This window comes from Malus sylvestris, chromosome 5, assembly GCF_916048215.2.
Source record: "Malus sylvestris chromosome 5, drMalSylv7.2, whole genome shotgun sequence".
NCBI lineage: Eukaryota > Viridiplantae > Streptophyta > Magnoliopsida > Rosales > Rosaceae > Malus > Malus sylvestris.
The window spans coordinates 11,815,592-11,843,476 of NC_062264.1; the positions used below are offsets into that span (position 1 = coordinate 11,815,592).

Consider the following 27,885-nt stretch of genomic DNA (forward strand, 5'->3'; position numbering starts at 1 on the left):
TGGAGATATACTATAATGACCTTTGATAGGATTTTTAGGTACCTACGCAAAGAGGTTAAAATCACACAAAATACTTGCAAGATAACAAGGTTGTTGTAGTATAAACGGCTCAAGTAAGGTCGTTTTCCGTAGGGATTATTTTAAAAAATTTATGAAAAACCAAAATATAATTGTTTCAAAACAAAGATGGGAAAATGGTGATTTAATGACCTAAATTAAGAAAAACGAAATTAATTAAAATCTGCAATTTTTAGAAAAAAGAACAAGGGAACAATTTTTAGAATTCAAAATGAGAAAATAATAGGGTTCTGCCATCACCCTAACAATCCTACGTAGTTCTTCTAATTCCTTACGAATTACACATGCATAATTTGAAGGTTAGGTTTTCCTATAGTATGTCCTACTTGGAACCTCCAACATAGAACGCATATCTAACATGCAACTCGTCTGTGGCGTCCAGATCAAATGTGAACATGCAAGACTCATTAAGTTTTGTGAAAACCTTTTGAAAAACCATTTAACTCCTAAGATGCGTCGTCCATCCTAAGTAGCTACACATGTTAACCACAAGAAGCCTTAGTCAATTTTAGGGATAGACCTCCTCCAAAGTTGCATCAAATTACTTTTCTAAATATCCTAATGGTCACGAATTACTAAGACAAACATATAGTTTAAAGCACAATGATTTACAACTCAAAACTTGCATGCATAAATTCATAAGAAAATTAAAATTAAACTACGTATTCTTGCTAAGGATCATGGCCTCACCCTATCAAAGAGAATTAGCTACGCATATTCATAATTAAAATCAAAAGAATTGTATTGAAATAGAAAAAGAATGAAAACAACTTGTAGAATAAAGTCCGAAAATCTCTAAGCTCTAGCCAAATTCTTCTCTCTAATGTTGTGTACGTTGACGACCAACCCTAGGTCTGCCGAAAGGCTTATTTATACTGCTCTAAATAAAATCCTCCTAGTAAAAGGTCTTAGAATCAAACTAGGAAACCAAATAAATTGAAATAAAATAGGAAACATAATCCTAAATTGACTTGGTAAATTGACACGCCCCGATCCCGATGTCCTCGTGACATCGGGATGATCACGTGCTGGCCGACACCCAAAGGGTGACGAAAGCCATTAATTTAAGTAAAAACTCATAAATAAGCTAAAACAGGCAGCAAGACTAGCCACAATAATACTACCAAATCAACTTCTAATTAACAACATTAGGATCAACGCATAATGTCAGAGCATACGTCTATTACAGAGTACAAACAGAATTTAAGATAGAGATGTGCTATATTACAAAAGATGTCGAAGCAGAAGAAGTATAGCACTGGATCACTGGTAGGGAAAGGCCTCGTAGCTTATATCGTAATCCTCGTTCGTAGGTCCTGAAGGGGGCGCAAAACAAACATGAGTGGACCAATTTGATATAAATATAATAAAACAGTTATCAACATACTAACCCCCAGGTTTTATGAAAACATATATATCATGATCAAAATAGATTTTCCGAAACCTAGCATGCCGTGCAATATCTCAAATTCATAACTTGTATAAGTAATAAACACTAGTGAATTGTCCGATAACCTGCAGGCCCCATGCCGGCTCCCCGTCTCTGAACAGACAATCAGAGGAAAATACACTACAGGCCCCATGCCGGCTCCCCGTCTCTGTGCTAAATAGCCAGAGGAAACACACTCCAGGCCCTATGCCAACACCAAACCGTCGCCCGGGACGGACCGGAATCTATCCCTACGTCCCGTAGCGGAAAGGACCACTAGGTAAGTACAAAACCATTGAGCATAAACATATTGAAAAACAACTTCGTAGTATAAAGTCATCCATCATCTATACTACAAAGAGGTGTTCTAAACATGTTCTAATATCATATCGTCATCCATCGGATATTCTATAAGAACATGGGTTATAGGAAAAATAGTAATAATTCAATCTAGCCTCAGTAAGCATATATCTCATAAAGTACTTCGTAAAACATAAGTATTAAATCATGCTTTTCATGTATGCATTTCTATTGTTAAAACATGATTTTGAAGGGGTCCACTCACCGTACGCCGACGGTGCAAAGCTATACCAAGAAGGTATAACAGAATCACCGTTAATAATTGCACCTATTCACACAAAGGAGTACCTTTGGTCAAACTCTATTCAAACGATTGAATTTGGGAAAACGGACTTCAAAAACGGGTCCAGGACATCGAAATTAGCCTAGGAGAGGTCCTGAACGAAACCCCGAAAAGTCAACTCAAAAAGTCAACGTTGACCGTTTTGCATACAACAACAGCTACCATTCGAGTATTGATGTGGCACCTTATGAAGCCTTGTATGGGAGAGTGTGTCGAACGCCGTTGTGTTGGGCAGAGGTCGGCGAGCGAGTATTGTTGGGACCGGAGATTGTAGACACTACCAATGAGAACATCCAGCTGATAAAGAGAAATCTCAAGGCAGCTCAAGACCGACAGAAAAGCATAGCGGACAAACATTCCAAAGATCGGGAGTACAAGGTTGGTGACTTTGTATTCTTGAAGTTGTCTCCCTGGAAGGGTGTGGTTCGTTTTGGTAAGCGAGGAAAGTTGAGTCCTCGATATATTGGTCCTTATCAGATTACGGAGAGAATTGGTGCAGTTGCCTATAGATTGGAGTTGCCACCGGAGTTATCTCAGATTCACAATGTTTTCCATATTTCTATGCTTCGGAAATATGTATCAGACCCCTCTCATGTTATTCAGTTAGAGCCGCTGGAAGTAAGTCCGGATGTTAGTTATGTTGAAGAACCAGTGGCTATTCTTGACCAGCAGAATAAAGTGTTGAGGAACAAGGTCATTCCGTTGGTGAAAGTGCTGTGGAGGAACCATGCTACTGAAGAAGCGACGTGGGAAACGGAAGACCTGATGAGGAGTCAGTATCCGTATTTATTTGCTTGAAGTTGTAATTTCGGGGACGAAATTTTTATAAGGGGGGTAGATTGTAACACCCGCCCCCACTTATAAAATTTATTTGCTAGGGAGCTGCCACGTGGCAGTTTGAAAAGAAAGAAGGATCCAAAGCTTAGATCCTGATAGGGTAGTCCAAAAAGGGTAAAATTGATAGATTTATAATATTTAGGGAATATTACACACATGGCTTTGAATTTGGGTTGGGCCGAAAGGCTTTAAGGGTTTTGGGTTGAAAACCCAACTCAGATTGGCCCAAGGCCTAATCTGCTTGGGCTACACACACGGGCCTAATGCCCTAAACAACAAATGGCCCAAGGCCTTAATTTTATAACAGAAATTAATTTAAACAATTAAAAGGAAATGGGTTGGATTGGGCTGGCCTCACCACACGGGCCTAAGGCCCGCCTGCTATTCGAAACCGGCCTGGGAGGCCTGGCCTCACCGGAGCACCACCACCACCGGAGCTTCACAGCTCCGGCCAACTACCACACACCATCCTAAAGTCCGATCTAGGTACCAAAACGAAGAGCAAGACGAATGGAGTGTTTTTATACCTTCATTTCGTCGTGGAACGACCGGAGATGGCCGGAAAAAGCCCCGACACCCTCGGGATCGCCGGAGTTGGGTGTGCTTACACCCGGCTTCGATTCGTCCTAAAAACCTCGAAAAATCACAAAATAACCTCCATTAAAACTCATTCACCAGATCTTAGGACGAAAAAGTGAAGGTTTGGAGCTTACCCAACCGGGAAAATAAAGGTTTCGCCGGAGTTCCTCTCCAGTTTCTGGGCTCGCAGCACGGGACAGAGGGAGAGAGAAGAAGGAGATGGGTCTTCTTCGCGCGGGGGAGACGGGTGCGTGCGTGCGGGTTGCTGCAGAGAAGAGAGATGAGGGAGCTATGAGAGAGAGAGACGAGAGAAAGAGATAGAGTCGGGAGGGACAGAGAGACAGACAGAAGAAAGAAAAGAAAACAGAAAAAGAAGAAGAAGAAAGAAGGAGTCACGGGGGGGGGACAGAGAGAGAAGACAGGGAAATTGCTAGGGAGCTGCCACGTGGCAGTTTGAAAAGAAAGAAGGATCCAAAGCTTAGATCCTGATAGGGTAGTCCAAAAAGGGTAAAATTGATAGATTTATAATATTTAGGGAATATTACACACATATAATTTTATAAGTGGGGGCGGGTGTTACATAAATTCCCCTAGAAATCTGCACAGCCACGTTTTGGACTCATAACAGCTCCAAAACTGGCCCAAAATAGCTGGATTTAAAGCTCGTACTATTCTGAGCACTTCTTCAGAAGACCACGAACCCATCTGAGGTCATATTGGGCTCCAAAAACGCACTTTAAACCCAGAAACGTTACTTTCCAACAACGCACACTGCTCTTTTAATAAATCTCCAGAAAATAACCGCTTGGTAGAAAAATCCCAAATTTTGAAACGAATAAGCCAAGAGACACATGAACGTCCTCCAATTTGAATCACTCCAAAATTCGTCCGTTTGGTACACGTCCGTCAGTATGGCAAGAAATCGATTATCGACGACCCCATCCAATGAAGTGCAACACTGACACTGAAATTTATAATAAAATTGTTCAAACGGATCGTGTTTATACATTGCTTGCAAGATAAGACAACACATTCAATAAAATTCATAGTGACATTCTATAAACTGAGCCCCTTTCCTCTATCGAACAAACCTTTGCTTATCTTTGACAAGAAGCTATGAGACATGCGGTGATGAACAATAGTGCAAGAACTTTGAGTAATGGGGCTACCATGGTTGCACGCCCAGCAGCGAGAGCCCCTCCTTCTTCAAGGTCATGTCTCGAGCCCAAGAGAAGCCCATTGGACCGAGCTTAGGACTATAGCTCTAGGCCAATGGCTTAAGCCCAGCTTAGGGGTCCCTATTTGTTGCCAAATAGCCCCACGACCCAACACATGTCCACTTCAACCTAGGACCAAGCCATTTGTTCCCATATGAATAAATGTTTTCAACCACGTGGCTATCCTGAATGGCAGTGAGAGACATGGTCGTGACCAATGTTTTCAACTACGTGGCTATCCTGAATGGTGGAAACCCTTAAAGCTTCAAAGACAATGGGAACGAGAGAAGCAAGACACCAAGCAAGGACAAGCGAATATCACAACCTCGATGTCTCAATTATCTTTAATATCTCAGGATAATCCTCATATTGTTTCTTGTTTGATCGAGTTTTTTCTGGCGTTATCAAGTAACTGTGGTTATGCCTTACATGTGAATAGTGATAATATTCAATGTGATTGGATTATAGACTCCGATGCTACGAACCACTTGACTTATGACCCTCAAGATCTAGCATGTGATTCCACCCGACTACGACATAAAATCACCAATGCGAGTGGTGTAACCTCTCCTGTTACTGGTACTGCCACTGTGCATCTTACTTCAACTCTCTCTCTTTACCTAATATATTACTTGTGCCTCCACTAAAGCATAAATTGATGTCTCCTGGTCAAGGTACTGAGCAATTCAATTATTGTGTACTGATGTATAAGAAGTTTTGTCTTATCTAGGATATTCTCACGAAGAAGATCATTGGTCATGGTACTAAGAGGGGGATCTCTATTTTTTGGATGATGTTAGTACGGGCCGAGTTAATCTAGTCTAAGGAACAATTGATCACAAGAGACATCAAGTATGGTTGTGGCATCACCATTTGGGTCATCGGTCTTTCAATTATTTACAAATATGTTTTTGGATTTGTTCGTTGCATGTTCTAGTTCCGATTTTAAGTGTGGCACTTGCATTCTTGCTAAAAGTCATGATGTTTCTTATCCGTTGAGTTCTAATAAAAGTGTTACTCCTTTTGGATTAATACACTCTAATGTTTGCGAACCATCTCCAATTACTATTTTTTCTAGCATTCAATAGATTGTGATTTTTGTGGATGATTGCACACGAATGACCTAGCTGTATCTTCTTAAGAAAAAAAGTGATATGTTTTCAGCCTTCAAGGTGTTTCACACCATGGTTTAGACTCATTTTCATGCTAAAATGCAGATTTTGCATTCTGACAATGGCAAAGAATATGTTAATCATGATTTTGCCCATTATTTGACTAATCGTGGTATCCTCCATAAAACTCTTGTCCTCAGACCCCTCAATAGAATAGGGTGGCAAAGCGAAAAAATCAAGATCTTTTAGAAACTAGCCGGGCCTAGTTAATTGGTGCGATTGTCCCATGTTTCTCTTGGGATGTTGCAATTCAAATTGCTACATATCAATCGAATGCCGTCCAAAATCTTGGATTTTTAAACACTATTACAAGCCTCTACGTCCCTCTTAATGATACCACCCCATGTCTTTGGGTGTGTCGGATTTGTTCACCTTTAAAAAATCAACGGACAAAACTTGACCCTTGTGCTCTTCGTTGCATTTTTATGGGGTATTAAGTACTTCAAAAAGGGTATTATTGCTATCATCCCCCACTTGACATATGTATGTCACTACGGATGTAACCTCATCCTTCATTTTCCTCCAACCCTACTCTTCAGGGATAGACAAGGAATGAAAACCAGAACTGGACCAAACTACAAGCATAGCTAGCAGCTCCAATGGCACTGCCAAATATGCCAATAGATAACATGGCACTGCCAGCCCAACCAATAACAGCTGCAACACTGCCAACTTGGCTAGCAGTGCTACTGCCCACACAGAAAGCCACGGGAACAGTGCCAATGGCAGTCAAACAACCACTAGACATGGCTGCAATGGTGCAACCACTTGAGGTTGAGGTTATTGATGATATTAATTACTACGCTTATTGATGTGTCTAATATTTTGAGTTCTCAGTTATCTTGTAGTTACAATTCAGGAATACCACATCCTCGATACTTGCCAGACGAGGGAAAAAGAAACAAATATCTATTGCCAACAATGTGTCATCACAGAAATTGTCAAAACCCAACAAAGCTGTCATACAACAAGTATCCATTGATAGTACTCCGAGTTCCTTGAAGGAAGCATTATCCAATGCTCAGTGGACCCAGGCGATGGAGGAAGAAATGAATGCACTTTAAAAGAACCAAACGAGGGATTTGGTTACATTGCTGCAAGGAAAAAGAAGAGTAGGGTGTAGGTGGTTGTATACAATCTAGTACAAATTTGATAGGTCCATTGAAAGGTATAAGGCACAACTAGTGGTCGAGAGTTACACCTAGACTTATGTTGACTATATAGAAACATTTGCTCTGGTAGCAAAGAATAATACATTTAGAGTGTTGCTCCCATTGGCAACCAATTTAGATTGGCCATTACAACAATTTGATTTGAAAAATGTTTTTTTACACAGGAATCTTAAGGAAGAGGTGTACATATAAATCCCACCAGGGTATACATCAATATCACAATCGGGAGAAGTATTGAAATTGAACAAGGCATTGTATGGATTGAAACAATAACATTGAGCATGGTTTAGGAGGTTTCGGATGGCTATGAGAAAGTATCGGTTTAGGCAGAGCAATTCCAACCATACACTCTTCCTAAAACGTCGAGTGGGTAAATTAACAACACTCATTATTTATGTGGATGACATGATTGTTACAAGCGATGATAAGGAAGAAACCTTGAAATTAAAGTATTACTTGGCAACCAAGTTTAAGATGAAAGATCTTGGTGAGCTTAAGTATTTTTTGGGTATAGAAGTGGCTAGGTTGAAACAAGGCGTATTTCTATCTCAACGGAAATATGTTCTAGATTTGTTGACAAAAACCAGAATGCTTGACCATAAACTAGCTGACACTTCTATCATTCAGAATCATCATCTTGCCGTGTACCCTGACCAAATCCCAACTAACAAAGACCATTATCTAAGGTTGGTTGGGCGATTAATCTACTTGTCTCACACTAGACCTGACATTGCCTATGTTGTAAGTGTTGTAAGCTAGTTTATGCATTATGCAAGTGAAACCCACATGGGTGCGGTTGAACAAATCCTTTGCTACTTGAAGTTTGCACTAGGTAGAGGCACCATGTTTTCGAAGAATGGACATTTTAGGTGGATGATTATATTAATGTAGATCGGGTGGGAAATATTACTGATCGACAGTCTACTTTGGGGCATTTTACATTTATGAGAGGCAATTTAGTGACTTGGCAAAGCAAGAAACAGAAAGTGGTTACTTTGTCAAGTGCAGAAGCAGAATACAAAGGTGTGGTGATAGGAGTATGCAAATTAGTATGGCTTCGGCAGTTACTTATGGAAATTGGGTACCCACCGACGTCTGCATCAAATCAGTTTTGTGACTAAAAAATGGCCATTGATATTTCACGTAATCCAATTCAGCGTGATCAGACTAGACATGTGGAAGTGGATATCCATTTTATTAAGGAAAAGTGAGATACAAATATTATTCAATTTCCTTTTGTAAAATTTGAAGATCAGTTGGCAGACATCCTGACAAAAGTCGTTGCAAGTCAAGTCTTCTACAACTCACTCAACAAGTTAGGCATCAACGATATATACGCATCAACTTGAGGGGGAGTGCTGGAGGAAGTCGACTTTTGTGTGTAATTATGGGGATTTGAGTCTGTATAATTATGACAATATTTTGTTGCATATTCTTACCTTGTAAATCATTGTATTATATATATGAGCAAATTGTAGAAATCGTCCCTCAATTCTAACTCAATTGGAGCGATGGTCCCTCAACTTTATTTTCGTGATCATTAGTCCCTCAACTTGTCAAAATGTGCAACTATAGTCCTTGCTGTTTACTCTATCAATACTTCCGTTAAACTCAATCACATGTGTGGCACGTGTAAGGGCAAATAAGGAAACATAATTTCGCGAGGGTTGAAGTTGATGAAAGCAGCAAAGGGGGCTCGGGTTGCTGGGGTTTACGAAGAAAAACATCCCAATGGAAACTTCATATGTACCCAATTGAAACTTCCTTCATCCTCAACCCAATCTCATATTCTTGAAATCACCTCCATGTATGGCAATAATCCACTGGAAGTAGATATAAAATTTGTCCAAGAGTAAAAGACGGCCAAAAAATAGAATTACATTCCTTCCCATACTTTGCCTACTCATATTTGTCACATCCCGACAAGGGCTTGACTCTCACAAGAACTTCCCAGTGGATCATTTATCTTGGAGTTGCTCTCGCGCAATCTCGCTTAACTTCGGAGTTCCTATGAAATCCAAAGTCAGTGAGCTCCCTAAAGGCATCGTGCTATAGAAGGTGGGCATGTACATATAAGGCACATCACCCCCTCTCCGTTGATCGATGTGGGATGTTACAATCCACCCCATTTAGGGGCTCGATGTTCTCGTCAACACACTTCCGATCAGGGATTGACTCTGATACCAAACCGTCACATTCTGACTCAGGCTCCACCACATCCTGGGCTCGACTCCGTCGTAACACGATATTATCCGCTTTGGGCCCCGATCATGCCCGCACGATTTTGTTTCTGAGAACTCCCTAGTAAGTCACCCATCCTGGGATTGCTCTCGCACAATCTCTCTTAACTTCGGAGTTCCTATGGAATCCGAAGCCAGCGAGCTCCCAAAAGGCCTTGTGCTATAGGAGGTGGGCATATACATCTCTTCGTTGGTCGATGTGGGATGTTACAATATTCCTCCTTATCGGCTTCTTGGTACTACTGGTAACACCTCCATGCCTTCTCCTCATTGGCAGTGGCTTCCAGATCGTTCACGTTGCTCTTGGGTTCAGTGAACCTTCTCCTTCATGCCTTCTCTTATATACTAGTGGAGTCAAGCCTTCTCCTCTTCCACACTACATCATCCATACCCGCTTCGAATCCACTGATATTTTGCAGAAAACTAGTCAGTTTCTGCTGTTGTTTTTCTTCACAAAAAGACGATTATTGTCATACATAGTGGGAATTTGAAGAATATGAGATTAGGCATGGAAGAAGTTTCAGTTGGGGATGAAGTTTCAATTGGGCATGGAGGAAGTTTCCCTTGGGACGTTTTTGTTCGTAACCCCAGCCCACTTTGCTACTTTCATCGACTTCAATCCTCACGAAATCATGTTTCCTTATTTGCCCTTACACGCACCACACATGGCTGAGTTTAACAGAAATATTGACAGAGTTAACGGAAAGGACCATAACTGCACATTTTGACAAGTTAAGAGATCAATGGTCACAGAAATAAAGTTGAGGGACCTTTGCTACAATTTCCTCTATGTATATTTGCCTCCTTTGTGAGAAGAATGATATCAAGAATTGAAAGCCCAAATAAGCCCTAAATTAGCATTTAGACCCTATTTCTTGCAACAAATTTATGCGATGACATTGGCAATCAAAACATGAGTTTCAAAGATTTTAATCTTCGTATGCCTCAATATCTACTAAAAGTAATTTCAAGCTCTCGCTATCCTAATGAACTCATTGAACACCCTCGCTTCGAACCTTACATGTTACGTTATGAACCCAAAGCTCCTAAAGCTCTCCAAGTCCTGGACCAAGACGACAGATAACTTTCTGACATATTTATTGACACAACATGAAAAGGAAACAGACACCAGCTTCAATGAACAATTCTAACAAATTGAATCTCCAATTACAAAAGGGCATTCAGATCACAAGTAAGAACTACGCCAAGCATATCCAAACTAAAGAACCTCTTTTCCGAAAATTACAAACAACAGGAAGAAAAAAGACGTGCAAGGATGAAGAAATTTCATCAGACATATTGCACCACCCAGAAAAGAATACTGATCCATGTCATCACGCATTGCATTCTAGATGACAAATGTAAAGCAATGATGCAATCCACGGGCCAAAATTCCATCTACAGTAACAATCAAACCATGGTTGAACATGAACTTTTACCTCCAAAAATTTCAGAAATTAAGCAAAGATGGAAACCAGACACACAAGCAACATAAACAACACAATAGCGCCAATCCAACAAACCCATTTTCCTCTTCTCTTTTTCATCTTCTTAGCATCAGAAAGCGCATTAGTTCCATCATTAATATAAGCCCCAGCACCAGCCACATTCTGTTCGATGTCATCCAACTGTTCGCCTTGCTTTTCAACCAACACAGCCATGTCAAGGAACACTTGATGGAGCTCCGTCAAGCTTCTCTGTATGTCCTTCAAGACCTCATGCCTTTCCTGATTCTCCATCACCAGCTCCGCCTTTCCTTCGAAAGTTTTGACCTGCCCATTTGTCGAAATCATCTTATCAATCACTTCATCACTCGCTTCCTCTCCAGTGGCACTGAAATACCTCCTCTTGAGACCGTCTTTGTGCTCCTTAACAATCTGTTCTCTCAAGATCTGAAAATCATTCATAATCTCTCTCAGCTTAATTCTCAAACCATTCGTCACCGAAATCCTCATTCGATCAACAGGGCTTCCTTCCTTGTAGGCCGCAGACACACTTCGATTAGCCACGTTACAACGATCAAGCGACTCCAAACTCGCTTTGATGCTTTTCGCTTTCCTCAGAATAGTAACCATATCAGCATTGATTCTGTCTCTCAACCCTCTGAGCACTTTAGCACTGTGAGTGGACTTGGTTTCTTCATTCAGGTCCTGAAGATCAACAAGGAGGTTTGTGATCTCTTCCATGTCAGCCTTCATTGCGTTCACTTGTTCGAAAAATCCGGCGAGGTTCTGTTCGTCAGCGGCGTCAAGTTTCCCCATTTCAAGGTCAGGTTGGGACTCGAGATCTTTCATAGCCTGCTTCTTGAGATCCACGTAACTGAGGAATGACTTGGTCATTAGATCATTCATCTTCGGGGAGATTTTCGAATACCAACCTGGATAAAAAATTTAGGACTTCAATTCGTTAAAAACCATGTTAGAATAAGAGATTACGTCTTCCAATTGTTTGATTTATGAGAATTTGGAACAAACCAAAAACATAAACAAGAAAGATCATTAAATTAATCGAATCTAATTCAGGAATGTCTCTTTACGTTCTAAATACAAACATCAAGCACAAAATTATTCAACAAAAAATTAGAAATTAAAAAAAAAAACAAAAAAAGGGGTAAGAAGGAAAACCTTGAAGAAATCGATTCTAGTGCATTGAAAGCTGAGGATCGATGGGAGCGTTTGGGTGCTTCAAGAGTGTTTGAAAGAAGTAGAAAAGCCTTCAGCATTTGTAGGATTTTGGTTTTCTGCTTCTTTTTTTATTTTATTTTTTTCACTCTTAAATTTCAAATTTCAAATTCTAACAGCGCTCCACTTCGTCCACGTAGCCGTTATGTTAATGATGTCGTTTGATAGGATTTCATGTGTTGCCCTACCTTTATATTTCCGTTTAGTTTTCTCTTTTTTTTTTTCTTTTTTTTTTTTAAATTTTTATAATTTTTTTAAAATAGTTTAGATGTGGCAGTTTTCCTTCAACAGTTTAGACTATTCAGTAGTACGAAAAATGAAGGATCATGATTTAATTGATGATTTTTTTTGGGTAAATTACACATAACCATCTCATGTTTGAAATCTATTGCAACCTCATACAACATCTTCAAAACATTTCACTTTCATACCTTAAGTACTATTTTATTTCAATATAATACATCTGTAACATTTTATATATATTGATCCGTTAAGAGATAACGTGGATGCCACATTTGTGCCACGTGGCAAAAAAAAATTATAATTAAAAACAAAAAACAAAAAATCTGAAAACCTAGAACCCCACCCCCACCTCCCCCGCAAGCCCCCCTCTTCTTCCTCCCCGAGCCTCCCAACCACCTCCCAAGCCTCCACTCTCTTCACCTCCCCTCCCATCCAAAAACCCACCCTATCCCACCCCACCCCCTAACCCCACATCTCAGTACTCGGAGTCAATCTGGGGGGCTCGATTCGTCGCTGTCGTTACCTCCATCTCATTCTCTCTTTGTAACTGTTTCTCTCAGGTACGAATACAATATCTTCTTCTGAGAGAGAGAGAGAGAGAGGGAGAGAGAGAGAGAGGGAGAGAATTGAGCTCTATTCGTAGGTGTGTAAGTTGTTGGTTGTGTCACATGGGTTTTGGTTATGGATTTTGATATGCGTGTGTTGATTTATCCAAGGTTTCATAGATGGCGTCCAAGCGGATCTTGAAGGAACTCAAAGATCTGCAAAAGAATCCTCCTACGTCATGTAGCGCCGGTAATCTCATCTTCCTGTTTTGAATTTTTAAATCCGTGTAGATTTTGGGAAATAAAATTTTGAAATCCATGAAATTTCTGGGGTGTTTTTTTATTTATTTTTTTTATTTTTCCGGATTGAGAGCTAAAATAGAGCGATTTTTTACGGAGATTTGGGGAAGAAGAAGAATAAGAAGAATTGGGAGCAACCACGAACTGTCACTGAGGTACGGAGTTTTTTTAGCCTAGCTGGTTATTATAGACGGTTTGTTAAGGATTTTTCAATTATTGCATTACCGCTGACGAGGTTAACCAAGAAGGATGTTAAGTTTGAGTGGGATGATAACTGGGAGCAGAGTTTTCAACAATTGAAATATTGTCTCACTCATGCACTTGTTTTGGCGCTTCCTGATGATAGTGGTAATTTTGAGATCTACAATGATGCTTCCTTGAATGGTCTGGGATGTGTGTTGATGCAGCATGGTAGGGTGATTGCTTATGAATTGCGACAGTTGAAGCCTCATGAGATGAATTATCCTACTCATGATCTTGAATTAGTAGCTATCATCTTTGCTTTGAAGATGTGGAGACATTATCTTTATGACAAAAAGTGTAAGATCTTTACGGATCATAAAAGTCTTCAATATCTTTTTACTCAGAGGGATCTTAATCTTCGACAATGAAGGTGGATTGAATTGCTTAGTGATTATGATTGCACGATTGAGTATCACCCTGGTCGTACAAATGTGGTGGCGGATGCACTTAGTAGGAAGCCTCAAGGGAGAATTAATGTTTTGTACACTTGTCATTTCCTCTTCTTGTGGATTTAAGGTCCATTGGAGTGAAGTTGGGGGTGGAAAAACGAGATGAAACCTTACTTGCTAATTTTTAGGTCAGACCAATATTAATTGATCGAGTGCTCGAGGCTCAAATGAATGATGAAGAAATCCAGGAGTTAATTGAGGCAAGAAATCAAGGGAAAAAGAAAGATCTCAGAATCCGAGAGACTGATGGCATGCTTATGTAGGAGAATAGAATGTACGTGTCGAAAAATGTGGAATTAAAGAAAGAAATTTTGGATGAAGCGCACTGTTCGGCTTATGCAATGCATCCTGGAGGTACTTAAATGTATCATACCATTCGACCATTTTATTATTGGCTGGGTATGAAAAGAGAAATTGCTGAGTATGTGAGTAGGTGTGCTATTTGTCAGCAGGTCAAAGCTGAAAGGAAAAAGCCATTTGGATTGATGTAGCCACTTATCGTTCCACAGTGGAAATGGGAAAACATTACCATGGACTTTGTGTACAAGCTTCCTCATACACGAAATGGTTATGATGGAATTTGGGTGATAGTTGATCGGCTTACTAGGTCAACGCATTTTATTCCAGTGAGAGAGAAATATTCTTTAAGCCGATTAGCCGAATTGTTCATATCAAAGATTGTTAAGTATCATGGAGTTCCAGTTAGTATTATCTCGGATCGGAATCCTAGATTCACTTCTAAATTCTGGGTGGCATTTCATAAGGCTCTTGGATCGAGGTTACTTTATAGTACGACATATCATCCCCAAACATATGGACAATCTAATAGGACTATTTAGACATTGGAGGATATGCTGAGATCTTTGGTATTGCAGTTTGGCGACGCCTGGCATCAGTGGTTAGATTTGATAGAGTTTGCATATAATAATAGCTACCATTCGAGCATCGATATGTCACCTTTTAAGGCACTTTTATGGCAAATCTTGTAGTACACCTTTATGTTGGTCAAAGGTTGGTGAAAGACATTTGGTGGGCCCTGAGATTGTGGATGAGACTACTCAGAATGTTCAAGTAATTAAGACTAACCTGAAAGCGGCCCAGGATCGACAGAAAAGTTTAGCAGACAAGCATGCTACTGACCGGGTGTATAAAATTGGTGATTGGGTGTTTCTGAAGTTGTCACCGTGGAGAGGTGTTGTACGGTTCGGAAAGAAAGGTAAGCTAAGTCCTAGATACATTGGACCGTATCAGATCACTGAGCGAGTCGGTGAAGTTGCTTACAGGCTTAAGTTGCCTCCAAAGTTGTCTAAAGTGCACGATGTGTTCCATGTTTCCATGCTTCGTCATTATGTTTCAGATCCGTCACATGTGATACCTCCTCAACCATTGGAAATTAATCCAGATTTGACTTATGACAAGGAGCCAGTAACAATTTTGGATTGGAAAGATAAGGTTTTGAGGAATAAGACTGTGCGCTTGGTGAAAGTTTTGTGGAGGAATCACTCGGTGGAGGAAGCCACCTAGGAGACGGAAGAGCGTATGTTAATGTGTGAAATTTCAGGGATGAAATTTTCTTAAGGGGGTAGGTTGTGACAGCCCGTCCCGAAATATTTTATCGATAGTGTGAAATGACTTATATACCCTTAGACGTTTGGTGGTGGTGTGTAAATAGGCCAAGGATTTGGGCCAATCCATTTTCTTCCTAATATTTTGGACTCAATTAGAAGTAAAATTTTTGTTGGTTTTGTTTTGTTGCCAACCACACACACACACCCAAACTCTCGTTAACTCTCTCTCTTTTCTCTCTCGGATTTTTCCCATTTTCTGTACAATCGTACGGATAGCTTCCAAACCAACACTTCCAATCACGGATCAAGTTGTTTAAGATCACCATCGTACTCCTCGTGATTTCACAAGTTGAATTGTATCTTTGGGACGACGAACGGTTCACGGGAACGCGAGACACCCGAGCTCTGGTAAGATGCACTGTTATGTTTTTGTGATCGTTGTAATTTCACTGAGATTTAAGGCTTAAGGGAGTCTTAAAACAGCTTTGCAGGGGCTTAGGACAATTTTGAAGTGTTTTGGACGTTAGGAAGCTCGAGTTTGACTAGTTACAGGGTTTGACCGGTTTCCTCGAATTTTTCCGGTGAGATTCCATTGGTTTTAGGACCTTAAAGTGGTAAGAATGTGTTCTTCTCATCCTAAGCTTCAGTTTGGTACAAATTTCATGAATTTTGGATGAGAAATGAAGAAGATATGAAGATTTGAAAATTTTCCAGTTTCCGATGACACAGGCGGCGGCCAGCGGCGGCTTCGGCGAGGTTCACCGGAGAAGACGAAGAATATTCCATCAAAATTAATGAAATATTCATGACTGCGTAAGGTAATGTTGTAAGCTTCTGTTAATATTTAACGAAATATTCCGTGGAATATTCCTGACGGCGTCAGGCTAAATGACGGCAGTGGCCTGCGCTTGAGGGCACGTTTGGCCGTGCCATTGCCGGCGAGTGAAGGCATGTGGGGATCGAGAATTTTTTTCTAAAAATATGGGGATGTTTGTGAGGTTGAGTAGATCTCGTTGGTATATTCAAACACCCAAATTGAACAATGTATGAGAAGTTATTAACTAGTTTTGGTTATGTGCTTTAAAATAACGTTTATATAGTTGTTTCGCATATAGGTGAGACCTATCTTGAGAACGAGTGTAATCAAGCGAGACTTGGGGGCTACGACCCTTCCACATATCAGTGAGTGGGCTTTTGGTTTTCAGTATATATTTATATACTTGGTATTTTTCCCAGAAAATATGTTTAAATGAAATTATGTTTTGAAATGTCATGCCTATTGATTTATGCTTAGACTATGAATTTATATGGTATGCATAAATGTGATTTGACGTTGTGGACACTTAGGTAAGTACCATGTGAGTTGTAGATTGTGTTATGTGAATTGATGATTATGTGATATGTGTTGAGAGCTTATAAACTTGCACCCCGGTATTAGTGCTCCTGCCCGTGGTTAGGGCACAGTCCTTCACATGATGTTCACTTCCTGCACCATGCACTCACCTTGGATCCAAGTTAGGTGCATAGTCCCGTAGTACAGACCACTATAGGTGGTTCCGACTCGTAGGTGACCCGCAATTATTCGCACAGTCTTCAAGTAATCGTAGCACTAGAGCGTATTTATTTTACACCCAGTCCTGTCATACAAACCACTTTAGGTGGTTCTAACTCGTGTGTAGCCATACTTGTTGAGTTATAGATTCAGCCGTACAGGCCACTTTAGGTGGATCCGGCTGATATGTTACTTCTCATAAGTTAATTCACCTGAGTTACTTATTCACTTATTTTGAGATATTTGGCATGACATACTTTTGAACATTACTATTCAGAGCATGGTTTTGAGATATGTATATATTCTATTTTTTGGGAAGTTATACAAGTTTTACGACACGGGGTTACTATCTTTTATGTTGAAATGGTTTTGGAAAACTTTGTTTTTGCCCACTCACACTTTCTGTTTTGCGCCCCTTCAGGTTTTAGGTAAGAGTGCTTGTTGGTGGCTTATGAGGATTTGACAAAGGTTCTGATAGATTATTACCAATGTAGTGTTGGAAGTATGCCCACAAAGCCACTCATTTGATGTAATAGCTTTTTGGAATACTTAATGTATTAAACTTTTATATGTTTAATGAAGGGCAAAGCTTATTGTTAATCACTATTTATTGTATCATGTGTTTAAGCAATAAGGGAATCCAAGGAATGTATTTGATCTAAAAGACAAGTGATCTAAGTGAGTTAGATTATCGAGACCATTCTCTTATGTTCATTCCTAAAACGTTCCTAGCCATAGGATTGCCAATTGGGTATTGACAATCCGCTAAGGTTAGTATGTGTTATGTCAACTCAAGCTTGAGTATGACTAGTCTCAAGTCATTTGGTGTTGGACACTAAGACAAACACATAGGTGCTCGAAAGAGTAATCGAGTACACTGAACAACGATCAAAAGAGAGTTCGAACATACATGTCATGTAAAAACTCGAAAGTTGCAATATGCAAAGTAGTCCTTTGACCTGAGGCATCATAGATGTTTAATGGTTAGGTCCTTGATCTTTGATCATGTCAACGGCATTCCATCGGAGTGTCCACGGCATTGTTGGGGTCAAGCTATCTAGTCATGTAGGCATATGAATGCACAACATGGGATCTCTAACCTTCCATGGTGGAAGGTGAATACTCTAAGATATGATTCGTAAGTCTTTGGCCAAAGCAAATGAATATGACTTAGGAAGTTTGTTCCAATTCATATTCAAAGGAATCATATAGAAAAGTATCACATTGGATAGTAGACATGAAACAAACTATCACTTAAACAATGTGATTAAGAGTATTGTATTAGAGAAGGACCGTATTGCATTGTAGTTGTAACTGGATAGGTTCTCTAACCAATTCTACTTAGCTTGGGTAACCATGACATACTGCTAGGTGTCACTCATGGTTTGTGGAAGCCCTAATGACTAGCAAACACTAATCATAAAGGGAGAATTGAAATGTGGTTTCAATTCATAATCGATCGTTAAGAGTAACAATCGCCCACTACCTCGCTAATTGGAACCTAATGGATCGTACACCGAGTAAGGGCGATAGTGAAGAAATTAAATGAAATGGATATGCAATTAAATGGTTTAATTGAAGAATAATCAAGATTAATTAATTAGTTAATTAATTATACGAAAGGTTCGTATTGGGCCTTTAAGTTGGTTTTGGGTTTCGGGGCCCAAAAGTGTTTTGGTCCATAAGGCCCATTATGTTTAAGTTGTATGACAACTAAAACAAAATGGGCAATAAGCCCAATCACAACATATAGGCCGGCCATGGTGAGGAGATGGTGAAAGTTTGCTTAATTGCAAGTTTGCCACTCACCAAAGAAAAGTGTTATAAAAGCAACTTTATAGCTATTTTCTCACAAGGGTTTTCTTTAAGGCAAAGAGGTGAAACATTTTCTCTCTTTCTCTCTACAAAGAGGCCGGCCACTTAGAGAGATTAATCTAGCAATCTTTTCTTCTCTAAGTCATCCATTTCATCTTCACACTTAACCCTTGGTGTGGAGACTTAGAGACACCAAACCTTTGGTGTTTTGGAGATCATTTCCTTACATCCTCAAGGACCAAAGGAGCACAAAAGGAGAAGGAAATCACAAGCAATATCCAAGGAGCTTGGAGGTGACTTGAAGGCCCTCCACTTGGGTGAATCCCTTGTGTAAACAAGGATGAGCTTCAAGGGTAAAGAAACTCTAAATCTTAACTTCTCTTTAATGTTGTTAAAGAGTTTATTGGTTCACCATATACTAGGCTTTGAAAGTCATGGGTTTTATGAATTGTTTTTGAATGCATGCCTACATTAAAGTGTTAATAGTATGCATATGTATTCAAATGTTCTTACTTGTTCTTAGCTAGGACAAAATTTTTCCTTCATGTAGGATCTCCTTTGGGTGTGGCATACTTAGTATTCGTCCTGCTGGACTGCACTTAGGCTACTTATGCTCTGGTTGTGCAATCACACTTAATATCACACTTGCACCTTATCTTATCTAGTGCTCTAGTTGATTTGGTTTTTTTTTGTTTATTCGCATTTCTTATATTAATATTGCTTCCACATTGTGTACATGACTACATTACCCTCATGTGACAGCCAGCATGCCTCAATCTAGGTCGGGGTTTGTCAACTATACCCACAAGGTAACAGATTTCCCATCGGTTAACTGTTATATCCATCTTCGTCAATATGAAAAATATATTCCTTCTGTTTACGCATTATAATTTAGTAAAAATTAATTTCATCATCTAATATTGGATGTATAAAATGATTCAAATGCCACTTAGTACTACGATTTAGTGGTATTCATTTTCACTTCTAAGTGAGAGGTCTTAAGTTCGATTCTCACCAAATGTGAGTTTGAACCATATTATTGCTAACCTATTGTGAGGCTTAGCCTATCACCCCACCCTCTCAGTGTAAAAATATCGTTTATTAAAAAAAATGATTCATATCTTGTGGACTATAAAAATTAAAGCATTGTATTTAAAACATTGATGACATTAGCTGATCTTTGATATCTTCCATAAGTACCATTGAGTTCTCATTGATTTGATTCAAAACTTTTGAACTTTCTTATAAAATGCAACTTTTATATTATGAAGGTAATGAATTCGGTGAATAAAGAAAATATATAAATTATATTATATATTATTTGGGTCGAATTCAGGGACGGATACAAATTGGGAGCCCTATAATCATATTCAAAATCATAACGGAATAATATTCAAGATTTTTCACCATTCCCAAATTTTCATACCCACATCTGTTCCATTCATGCAGTTATCTACCATTGCCATCCCTACTTATCGGTGATTTTACATTTAGTAAGCTCCAAAAGAAACTTCCCCATTGGAGAGACCCTTTGAATAAGGACTGCCAAGAATAATAGATGGGCCTGAACATCAGCCTTTTCGATTAAAAACAATCCCAGCTGAGATTTATCATTCGTAGCCCATATCCACCCAATTCTTAGCCCACAAGGGGAAGGCAATCAAGGGCACTGTTCCCCGCTATAAATACTAACACCACGAAGCAAAACCTAAGTTACCAATCTGCTTCTTCGTCTCCTCCCTCCAACCTATTCTTTCACTCTTTCTCAATCCAAACTTCTCGCCGCCCCGAACTCCATAACCAAATCCCCTCATCTCTGTTTTCGTTTTATTATTACGGTTTGTAGGAGGCAAGCCGGTGCGATGATGATGAGAAATTTATAATCTCGTTAATCTGATCTTGTATGAGGAGAAACTATCTCATCCATTCATAATCGTTCTGAGCACCTTCTTCCTTCTTCCTTCTTATTCTCATTTATTTTATTTGAACTCAAAAGTTTTCCTGCTTTCTGTACTTCTGTTTTTATTTTGTTTTAGATTTTTTTGGGTTTTTCTTGTTCTGGGTTTATTTTACAATGCGTCAAATTTGTGTGGAAAAAGGTCAGAAATCGTGATTTGTTTTTTTGGTCAATAAAAATCGTGGGGTTCTTTTTTTGGTCAATAAAAATTGTGGATTTTTTGAAGAAATATTATGCAATAGTTAATTGCCATGAGTCTTTTGAATTGGACTAGTCAGAATCTGGGGTTTTAAACTTTGATCATAACCCCTAAACAAGAATAATGCTGTGTTTGAAAGTGCTTTGTAACGAGGTGCCTTTGGGATAAGTGTTTATTATAAGAACATTGATTTTTTATTTGTAGAAATATCACATTATTTAAAAAACAAATCATTTATAATAAATTAAATAATTTGTTACTAATAAACAATGAAATTTTATTGCAAAAAGTGCATCAACTTAAGCTTCTAATTTTTTAATTGGCAAGAGTTCGATCATCTTCAATAGTCGGATTAATATGAGTAGCCGAGTGATTTCTTTGATTGCCCTTCTTCATTATTGTCAAGGCTATCATTCACGATTTGAGATTTTGATGTAAATTGGCGTCATTTTTCTATTTTTATAATTGAAAGTTTAAAAAAAACAAACAAGAAAATTAACAAATTTTAGAAAATAAAATTATGTCATTTTAATTTTTCGTCATTTTAATTTATTTTAGTAATTTTAAATTTTTTCATCTTTCCCTTTTCAAACTGAAGAACTTGCACAAAGACAATTACCTTTTAGAGTAAAAAATAAAGGCAATTTTATGGCCCTTACCATAAATTGTCATTACCCTCTGCCAATTGGTGGAGATGCTAATGGTGTAGCGCTAAACTTGTTATTTATGTGTCCCTCTTGGCATCAATTTTTGAAGCCTTTTCATTTTTTATAGAGGTCAATTCGATTTGGATAGATCGACGATTTGAGAAACCAAATCGCTTTGGTTAGACTAGTTTGGTTTAGTTGGCTCTGTTCACTTGTGCCCTTTTTCTTTTACCTTAATACTCAACAATTTCGCTCACTCTTATTTAATACAAAATTTTCCACTTACAGTAAGTTTGATTCAAATTTCTTGTACTTATTTAAATTTCGATCATTCACTAAATTTGGGACATGATGTTCATTGACAAACCTCAACCTAGATTTTTTTTCAGATAGACACCAAGATTGATGCATGCTGACCGACACCAAAAAAGTGACTAAACTATAACATGCATGATGACTTAAATTAAGTGACAAATTATTAAATCTACCAAAAATTCTGCTCTGAATAGAGTGTTATTCCCAAATTTAAACACATGTAAGAAACTGTTAATCCTAAAAACTACCAAGCCTACGTGGCGCGCAGGTCGAGTAATTAATAAGCTAACTACGTTATTCGGTTATGTGTGGGGCATGCCAACTCATTGGCCGAGCTCGATCGGGGAGTAGAATGTGTTGATGTCGCATTGGGCGCACTGCTGATTTCTTGATCTTGTGACTACAGCCGAGGAAGGAACACGTCTCGGCCTTCGGGTTCTAGAGCCTGAAGACAAGGTTGTTAGTCTTGCGAAGTTCACGGATCATTGGCGTCAGGTTTGGTCATGGTGATTATATTCGTAAGAGTATAAGTACGCCACCAAACTATACGGACACAAGTACTCAAAAGAGATGTATGTCTTGATGGTGAATGTGGTTAGACCATCAAAATGCCGAACTCTAAAACTTACTTGTGAATATCCAATCATAAAACAACTCGACGTTCAATGCGCTGAGCTTAGTAATCTGTAACACCTCACTTCGCCAAGAAGGCTAGTGAGATGACCCCTGCCAATAAGGACTCGAAAATCCTTCTTGACCGAGACTTGGATAGATAATCAGTCGGTCTCGACGCAGTGCTGTTTATCCAAACTAAAGGTGCTCCGCGGTCGGCTGATTCTATGGCAACAATGTTATTTCTCCAAACTGAAGATGTCATTGGTTGTTTTCACAGTGTTGTTTATTCCAACTGAAGATATGTCGGTGGAAAAAGAAAATAAAAGAATCTCAAGGTTGTTGAGAGGTTTCGCCTAGAGAGAGAGTTTGCACAGGGTAGTTTGTGTGTTGACTTAGAGGGAGCTTAAATGATGCAGCGCACCTTGTATTTATAGCATTCATATCTTCTGCTTTGCATGGTCGGATACTTTTGTAGAGTCCAACTGCAACTCTAACTCGCGAAACTGAAATACTGATCTGTGGCATAGGCTAAAGCCTATCTTCCAGATGGCTACCGATGACTTTCTGACAAAATGAAAGTCTATCCAACCAAAAACTTTCTTATCTCATCATCATAGCCTAGCCTACTTAGGCTTCTTCTCTCACCATCATAGCCTAGCCTACCTAGGCTTCTTATCTCATCATCATAAATTCCACCACCTTTACACCCATCCATGCATGCATCCTGATCCCCGTTCACTTTTTACTAATTATCACCATAATTTAAAATGGATAATAATTATTCAAAATCCAACCCCATTAACAGTTCCCAAGTGAAGTCATAATATTGTCTTGTCCTGCATGCTTCATTATTTGATGCCGTGCATATTCTGGATTTAGAGTAATATTAGGTTCAAATAATTTAATATATTACTAAGAGATAATATCATGATTAAAATCACAATATTATTTCTCAATCATAATTAAAAATCATTTCAACCACTTTGTTGTTCAACGGTCTAAAATCATGCTCATTCAACGACCTCGATTACTCGGATCGATAGTGTAAAATCAAGTCCAAACAGAAACAACATTTATTCCAACACATTATCTCGAAGTGCCACACCTAATGAATCTCGGACTCTCTACTACATGGATAACAACATTCTTAAAGCATAGTTTAAGTTATGAGTACCACAATCAAGGAAAGATACCAATATATTCAAATCATAAGATCCATTCTAAGATAGATGTTTATAATAGAGAATTAAATTAAGAAAAAGTGTCATCCTCAGTAGGAGCAATTCATAGCTGACGATGTTTAGGCCTCAATGTCAGAGTAGTTACTGCTACTATGTTCTGAGGGGGCAAAAAACAAACGAGTAGACAAAAACGAAAATTTTCTAAAATTAATTTCTCTTTTGGAACATACTAATTCCCTGCTTTAATCCTCTGGTTTAGAAACCATATATGCATAAAATCCTTAAGATGCCGGAGTAGCAAAAATAAAATCATTTAGGAGAGGAGGAGTTTTGAAACCGGGACGTATGGACAAAAACTCAACATCTTATCCATTAGAATATTAGACCACATACCTGTAAATCCCATGTATTTCTCATTCTCAACCATATTGCATTGATATTTCTCGTATAAATTTATTCGAGCTTCAAAAAATATTCTGTAAAGTGTTACGGGAACTTTCATCCCATAGTAACATTTTCTCCAAAATACTTGCAGATAAATTCCAGAGCATGTCTCGAGCTCAAAGGTCCAACATGAAACATAATAACCCTTCTAGGGTCATTTTACTCATTTCAGATAGAATGGGGCGAAATTAATAGAAAATTACGAACGGGTCATAAGATCCATACATTTACTTCCCATATAGACTATATACCATTTTGTTTCTTTACAAACGATAATATATATACTAAATTCATTTAAACTATAAGAAATAAGAAGAGTTTAGAATCAAGTTTGTGCTATTCTCACACCCCTTTATCCTTACAGACACCTCTTATTTCTTTTGTCCTTCATTTCACTCGATGTACCACATAATTGAGAAGAATATATAAAAAGTAAAATGATGAGTGTGGATAGCACCACCCTAAAATCAATGCGCACAGAGTTAATGAGAAAAGCATATATTTTACCAAGGCAATTAAATAAGATTTGTCATCCCGCATTCCAAATGTGAAACAAATACTGTAAAGAATCCTACAAGCATAAGAAAATGGAGGCAACAAAAAGAAAAGTCAGAGAACGTAGACAATCCAAGTACACAGATCAAATTAAGAAAATGGAGGCAACAAAAAGAAAAGTTAGAGAACGTAGACAATCCAAGTACAGAGATCAAATTCATTTAGTACTACGGTTTATCAATATTCTTCTTTATTTGTAAATGAGAGGTCCTAAGTTCAATTCTCACTAAATAAGAATTTAAATCATATTATTGCTAAACCATTGTGAGGCTAAGTCATCATCTCCCTTTAGTGTAATATCGTTTATTAGGAAAAGAAAAAAAAAAAGGTACGCAAAGCAAAGGAAGGGAATCCACGTACACACCACACCCAAAGTCTCCTGCCTGGCGGTTCTGCACCAAAACCGTAGCCCATGAATTCCCGAACAAAACATCCCAATAGATACAAATCGACAACAAAAATCCAAAAGCCATAAGAAACCCACATCATTAAAATCATCCTTAATTCGGTTCTGCTAATCATACGATAATGGCGCTGGAGACGGTGAAGGAGGACGAAGAAGTTTACAGGTGGAGAGAAGTACAGCTGCTTCAAATCGCAGAGCTGGAGAGAGAGGAGCTTGTGAGAAGGCGAGGCCGTGACATTGTCATAGCTGTGGATCATGGGCCCAACAGCAAGCACGCTTTTGATTGGGCTCTCATCCATTTCTGCAGGCTCGCGGATACCATCCATCTTGTTCATGCCGTTTCGAGTTAATTCATTTCTTCATTTGCAAGCTTTCTTGATATTGTTCTGTATTTTTACATTTTTACATTTTTTTTTATTTTTTTTTATGTTAGTATTCAATTTGAATCTGAATTACACACCTTGAGTGTTAAATCTTTTGTATAATTATTGTGGTGAAGAGGTTTTTCCGTGAGACAGGTCCTATGAGACTTTGTTCTAACAATGGGGTGGGAGGCGTGTTCGTGGGTTCCACCCCGTTGTTTCAAGGAGAGTATCGAGAGAGTTCATAGGACGTGTCATATTAAAGATTTGTTTTTTATTCAACCGTAGATGCATATGAGTCTCATGTTATATGTTTGTTCCTATCATGCAGTACCTAGACGGTTATCTTGAGCTAAACTCTTCTTATTTTTTTCGTGATTAGATGTGAAAAGCGAGATTGTTTACAATGCAAGTGAGGGGCTTATGCAGAAGCTTGCTATGGAGGCATTTGAAGTTGCCATGGTGAGTCTAATAAGGGTTGTACTTGGCGCAAGCGTAACTTAATGCCCTTTCAATCATGTGTGGAACATTAGCCATGTCTAATTTTACATGTCAACTGTTGATGATCTAATTTGGGGCATCCAAAATTGCACATAAAATTGCACTTAAACAACTTTTGGCCATTGCAATTTCTCAAGTAAAGTTGGCATGATGAGTAGTCATTTGCAGCATCAAATAAATGAGTTCCATTATTTGCCTACACTCTTGAATAAGCGTAATCTAGTCGAATTAATTGGATAATGCCGAAATAGCATCATAACAGTAATAATGGATACCCCAATGCAGCTTGAACTGTTTTTATCGGCAAATGTTGACTTGCCAAACTGTCTGAGAACATAAAATGTGTGGTTACCACATACTATGAATCTGAGCTATCGATTAATGCCTGATTTTTATATTCATATTCTGGTAATATAAACATCTGACAATACAGATTTGTCAAGATAACGTATTTACTGTTATTCTATAGGTAAATAATGTGGACAATTATGAGAACCAACTGTAAGTTATTTTCTTGCATTTGGAATTTCTCACATCCAAAATTTTAAACAATATTATGGAAGTAGGTAAGGACTAGTGCCCGGATTGTGGAAGGGGATCCTGGTAAGGTAATTTGCAAGGAAGCAGAACGAGTAAAGCCAGCAGCTGTGATCCTAGGTACCAGAGGCAGAGGATTCATTCAAAGGTACCCTTCCTCTCTCTCTCTCTCTCTCTCTCTCTCTCTCTCTCTCTCTCTCTCTCTCTCTCTCTCACACACACACACACACACACACACACACACATAATTCATTTACTCACTTTATTGCTGGGATTTCTTCAGTGTACTACAAGGAAGTGTGAGTGAGTATTGCATGCGCAACTGTAAATCAGCTCCGGTTGTAATCGTTCCAGGAAAAGGTATTATTTTCCATCTTATATGTGAATGGAACCAGCTTAAAGTCGATTGCACATAACTTTCTTTTGAAACATAAATATTTGTATCTTGAATTGGCAGAAGCTGGAGATGAGTCGATGATCTAGCTAGCGGAGCTCATGGTATGTATAGAACAGTTTGGCCCTTGATTACTGCTGTGCAATTTCTTTTAGTACCTTGCTGGATTATCTGGACGTAGTAGTTGGAACTTGGTATGGTTGTAAGACTAAGAATCAATTGGCCAAGTCCTACCGTAAATGGTTATTCGGATGAAATGGTCAAAATTTAGAAAAAGATATGTGGGCTGAAAAGTATATTTCATTGATACATGAATAAGAATATATACAATTACATTCTTTGCACAACAACGTATTAGCCCTACAAGTTAGGAATACAACTACAATTAGGATTACAATCCCCCTCAAGTTGTTTCTACTTGTCTAACACTCCCCCTCAACTTGGAGAGTGGATGTCAAGAACTCCCAACTCGCGTAACATAGTCGAAAACTTTTCCTTCCCGAGAGGCTTGGTGAACAAATCCGCCAATTGGTGTGCCGTACCAACATACTTGGTTTCTATAGTGCCATCTGCAATCTTATATCGTATAAAGTGACAATCCATCTCAATGTGACGAGTTTGCTCATGAAAAACAGGATTAGTGGCTATATGTAACGCTGCTTGATTATCACAAAATAAAACGGAAGGACCATCTAAAGGAATGTTCAAATCCTTCAACAAAAACTGAAGCCAAATTAACTCATAAGCACCTGCCATAGCTGATAGGAGCATATTTATGCGACTTAGTTAGCTTGGTCTCGTGCGTTTTCGTAGTTAGTTTGTGTTTATTATAGTGATTTAAGCTATTTTCGTGTGTGTGTTTGTCTGTCACAAAACACATTGTTTCTAGAAACCCTACAAAAGTGGCACCTATTCCCTTCTAGAGGGCTTTTGCCTTGCCTTGCAAGCCATTCCCTTTCCCTCCAATGTGTGCCGCACCCTTCCTCATCCAATTCCTATTGGATTCTGA

The 27,885-nt window shown here is 38.8% G+C and overlaps 2 protein-coding genes, 1 long non-coding RNA gene and 1 other non-coding gene across 4 annotated transcripts; 2 read left to right on the forward strand and 2 right to left on the reverse strand.

Annotated features, from left to right (window-relative positions):
• Positions 1-1,196: 1,196 nt before the first annotated feature.
• On the reverse strand, positions 1,197-2,205 carry LOC126623767 (uncharacterized). Its single transcript, XR_007623873.1, has 2 exons — positions 2,073-2,205; positions 1,197-1,394 (listed from the first exon to the last, which is right to left on the reverse strand). It is a non-coding gene; the product is annotated as an uncharacterized LOC126623767 (long non-coding RNA).
• Positions 2,206-10,500: 8,295 nt separating this feature from the next.
• Positions 10,501-12,179, reverse strand: LOC126623763 (syntaxin-112-like). The gene is made up of 2 exons (XM_050292748.1): positions 11,992-12,179; positions 10,501-11,744 (listed from the first exon to the last, which is right to left on the reverse strand). Exon 2 carries the CDS (start codon positions 11,716-11,718, stop codon positions 10,825-10,827), a length of 894 nt encoding a protein of 297 aa, XP_050148705.1. The 5' UTR covers positions 11,719-11,744; positions 11,992-12,179; the 3' UTR covers positions 10,501-10,824.
• Positions 12,180-20,621: 8,442 nt separating this feature from the next.
• On the forward strand, positions 20,622-20,707 carry LOC126624887 (small nucleolar RNA U30). The gene has a single exon (XR_007624261.1). It is a non-coding gene; the product is annotated as a small nucleolar RNA U30 (small nucleolar RNA).
• A 4,233-nt stretch (positions 20,708-24,940) lies between these two features.
• LOC126623765 (uncharacterized) lies at positions 24,941-27,209 on the forward strand. Its single transcript, XM_050292749.1, has 5 exons — positions 24,941-25,427; positions 25,827-25,906; positions 26,512-26,630; positions 26,766-26,842; positions 26,940-27,209. The coding sequence occupies exons 1-5, from the start codon at positions 25,205-25,207 to the stop codon at positions 26,963-26,965; spliced, it is 525 nt and encodes a 174-aa protein (XP_050148706.1). The 5' UTR covers positions 24,941-25,204; the 3' UTR covers positions 26,966-27,209.
• The last annotated feature ends 676 nt before the right edge of the window (positions 27,210-27,885 follow it).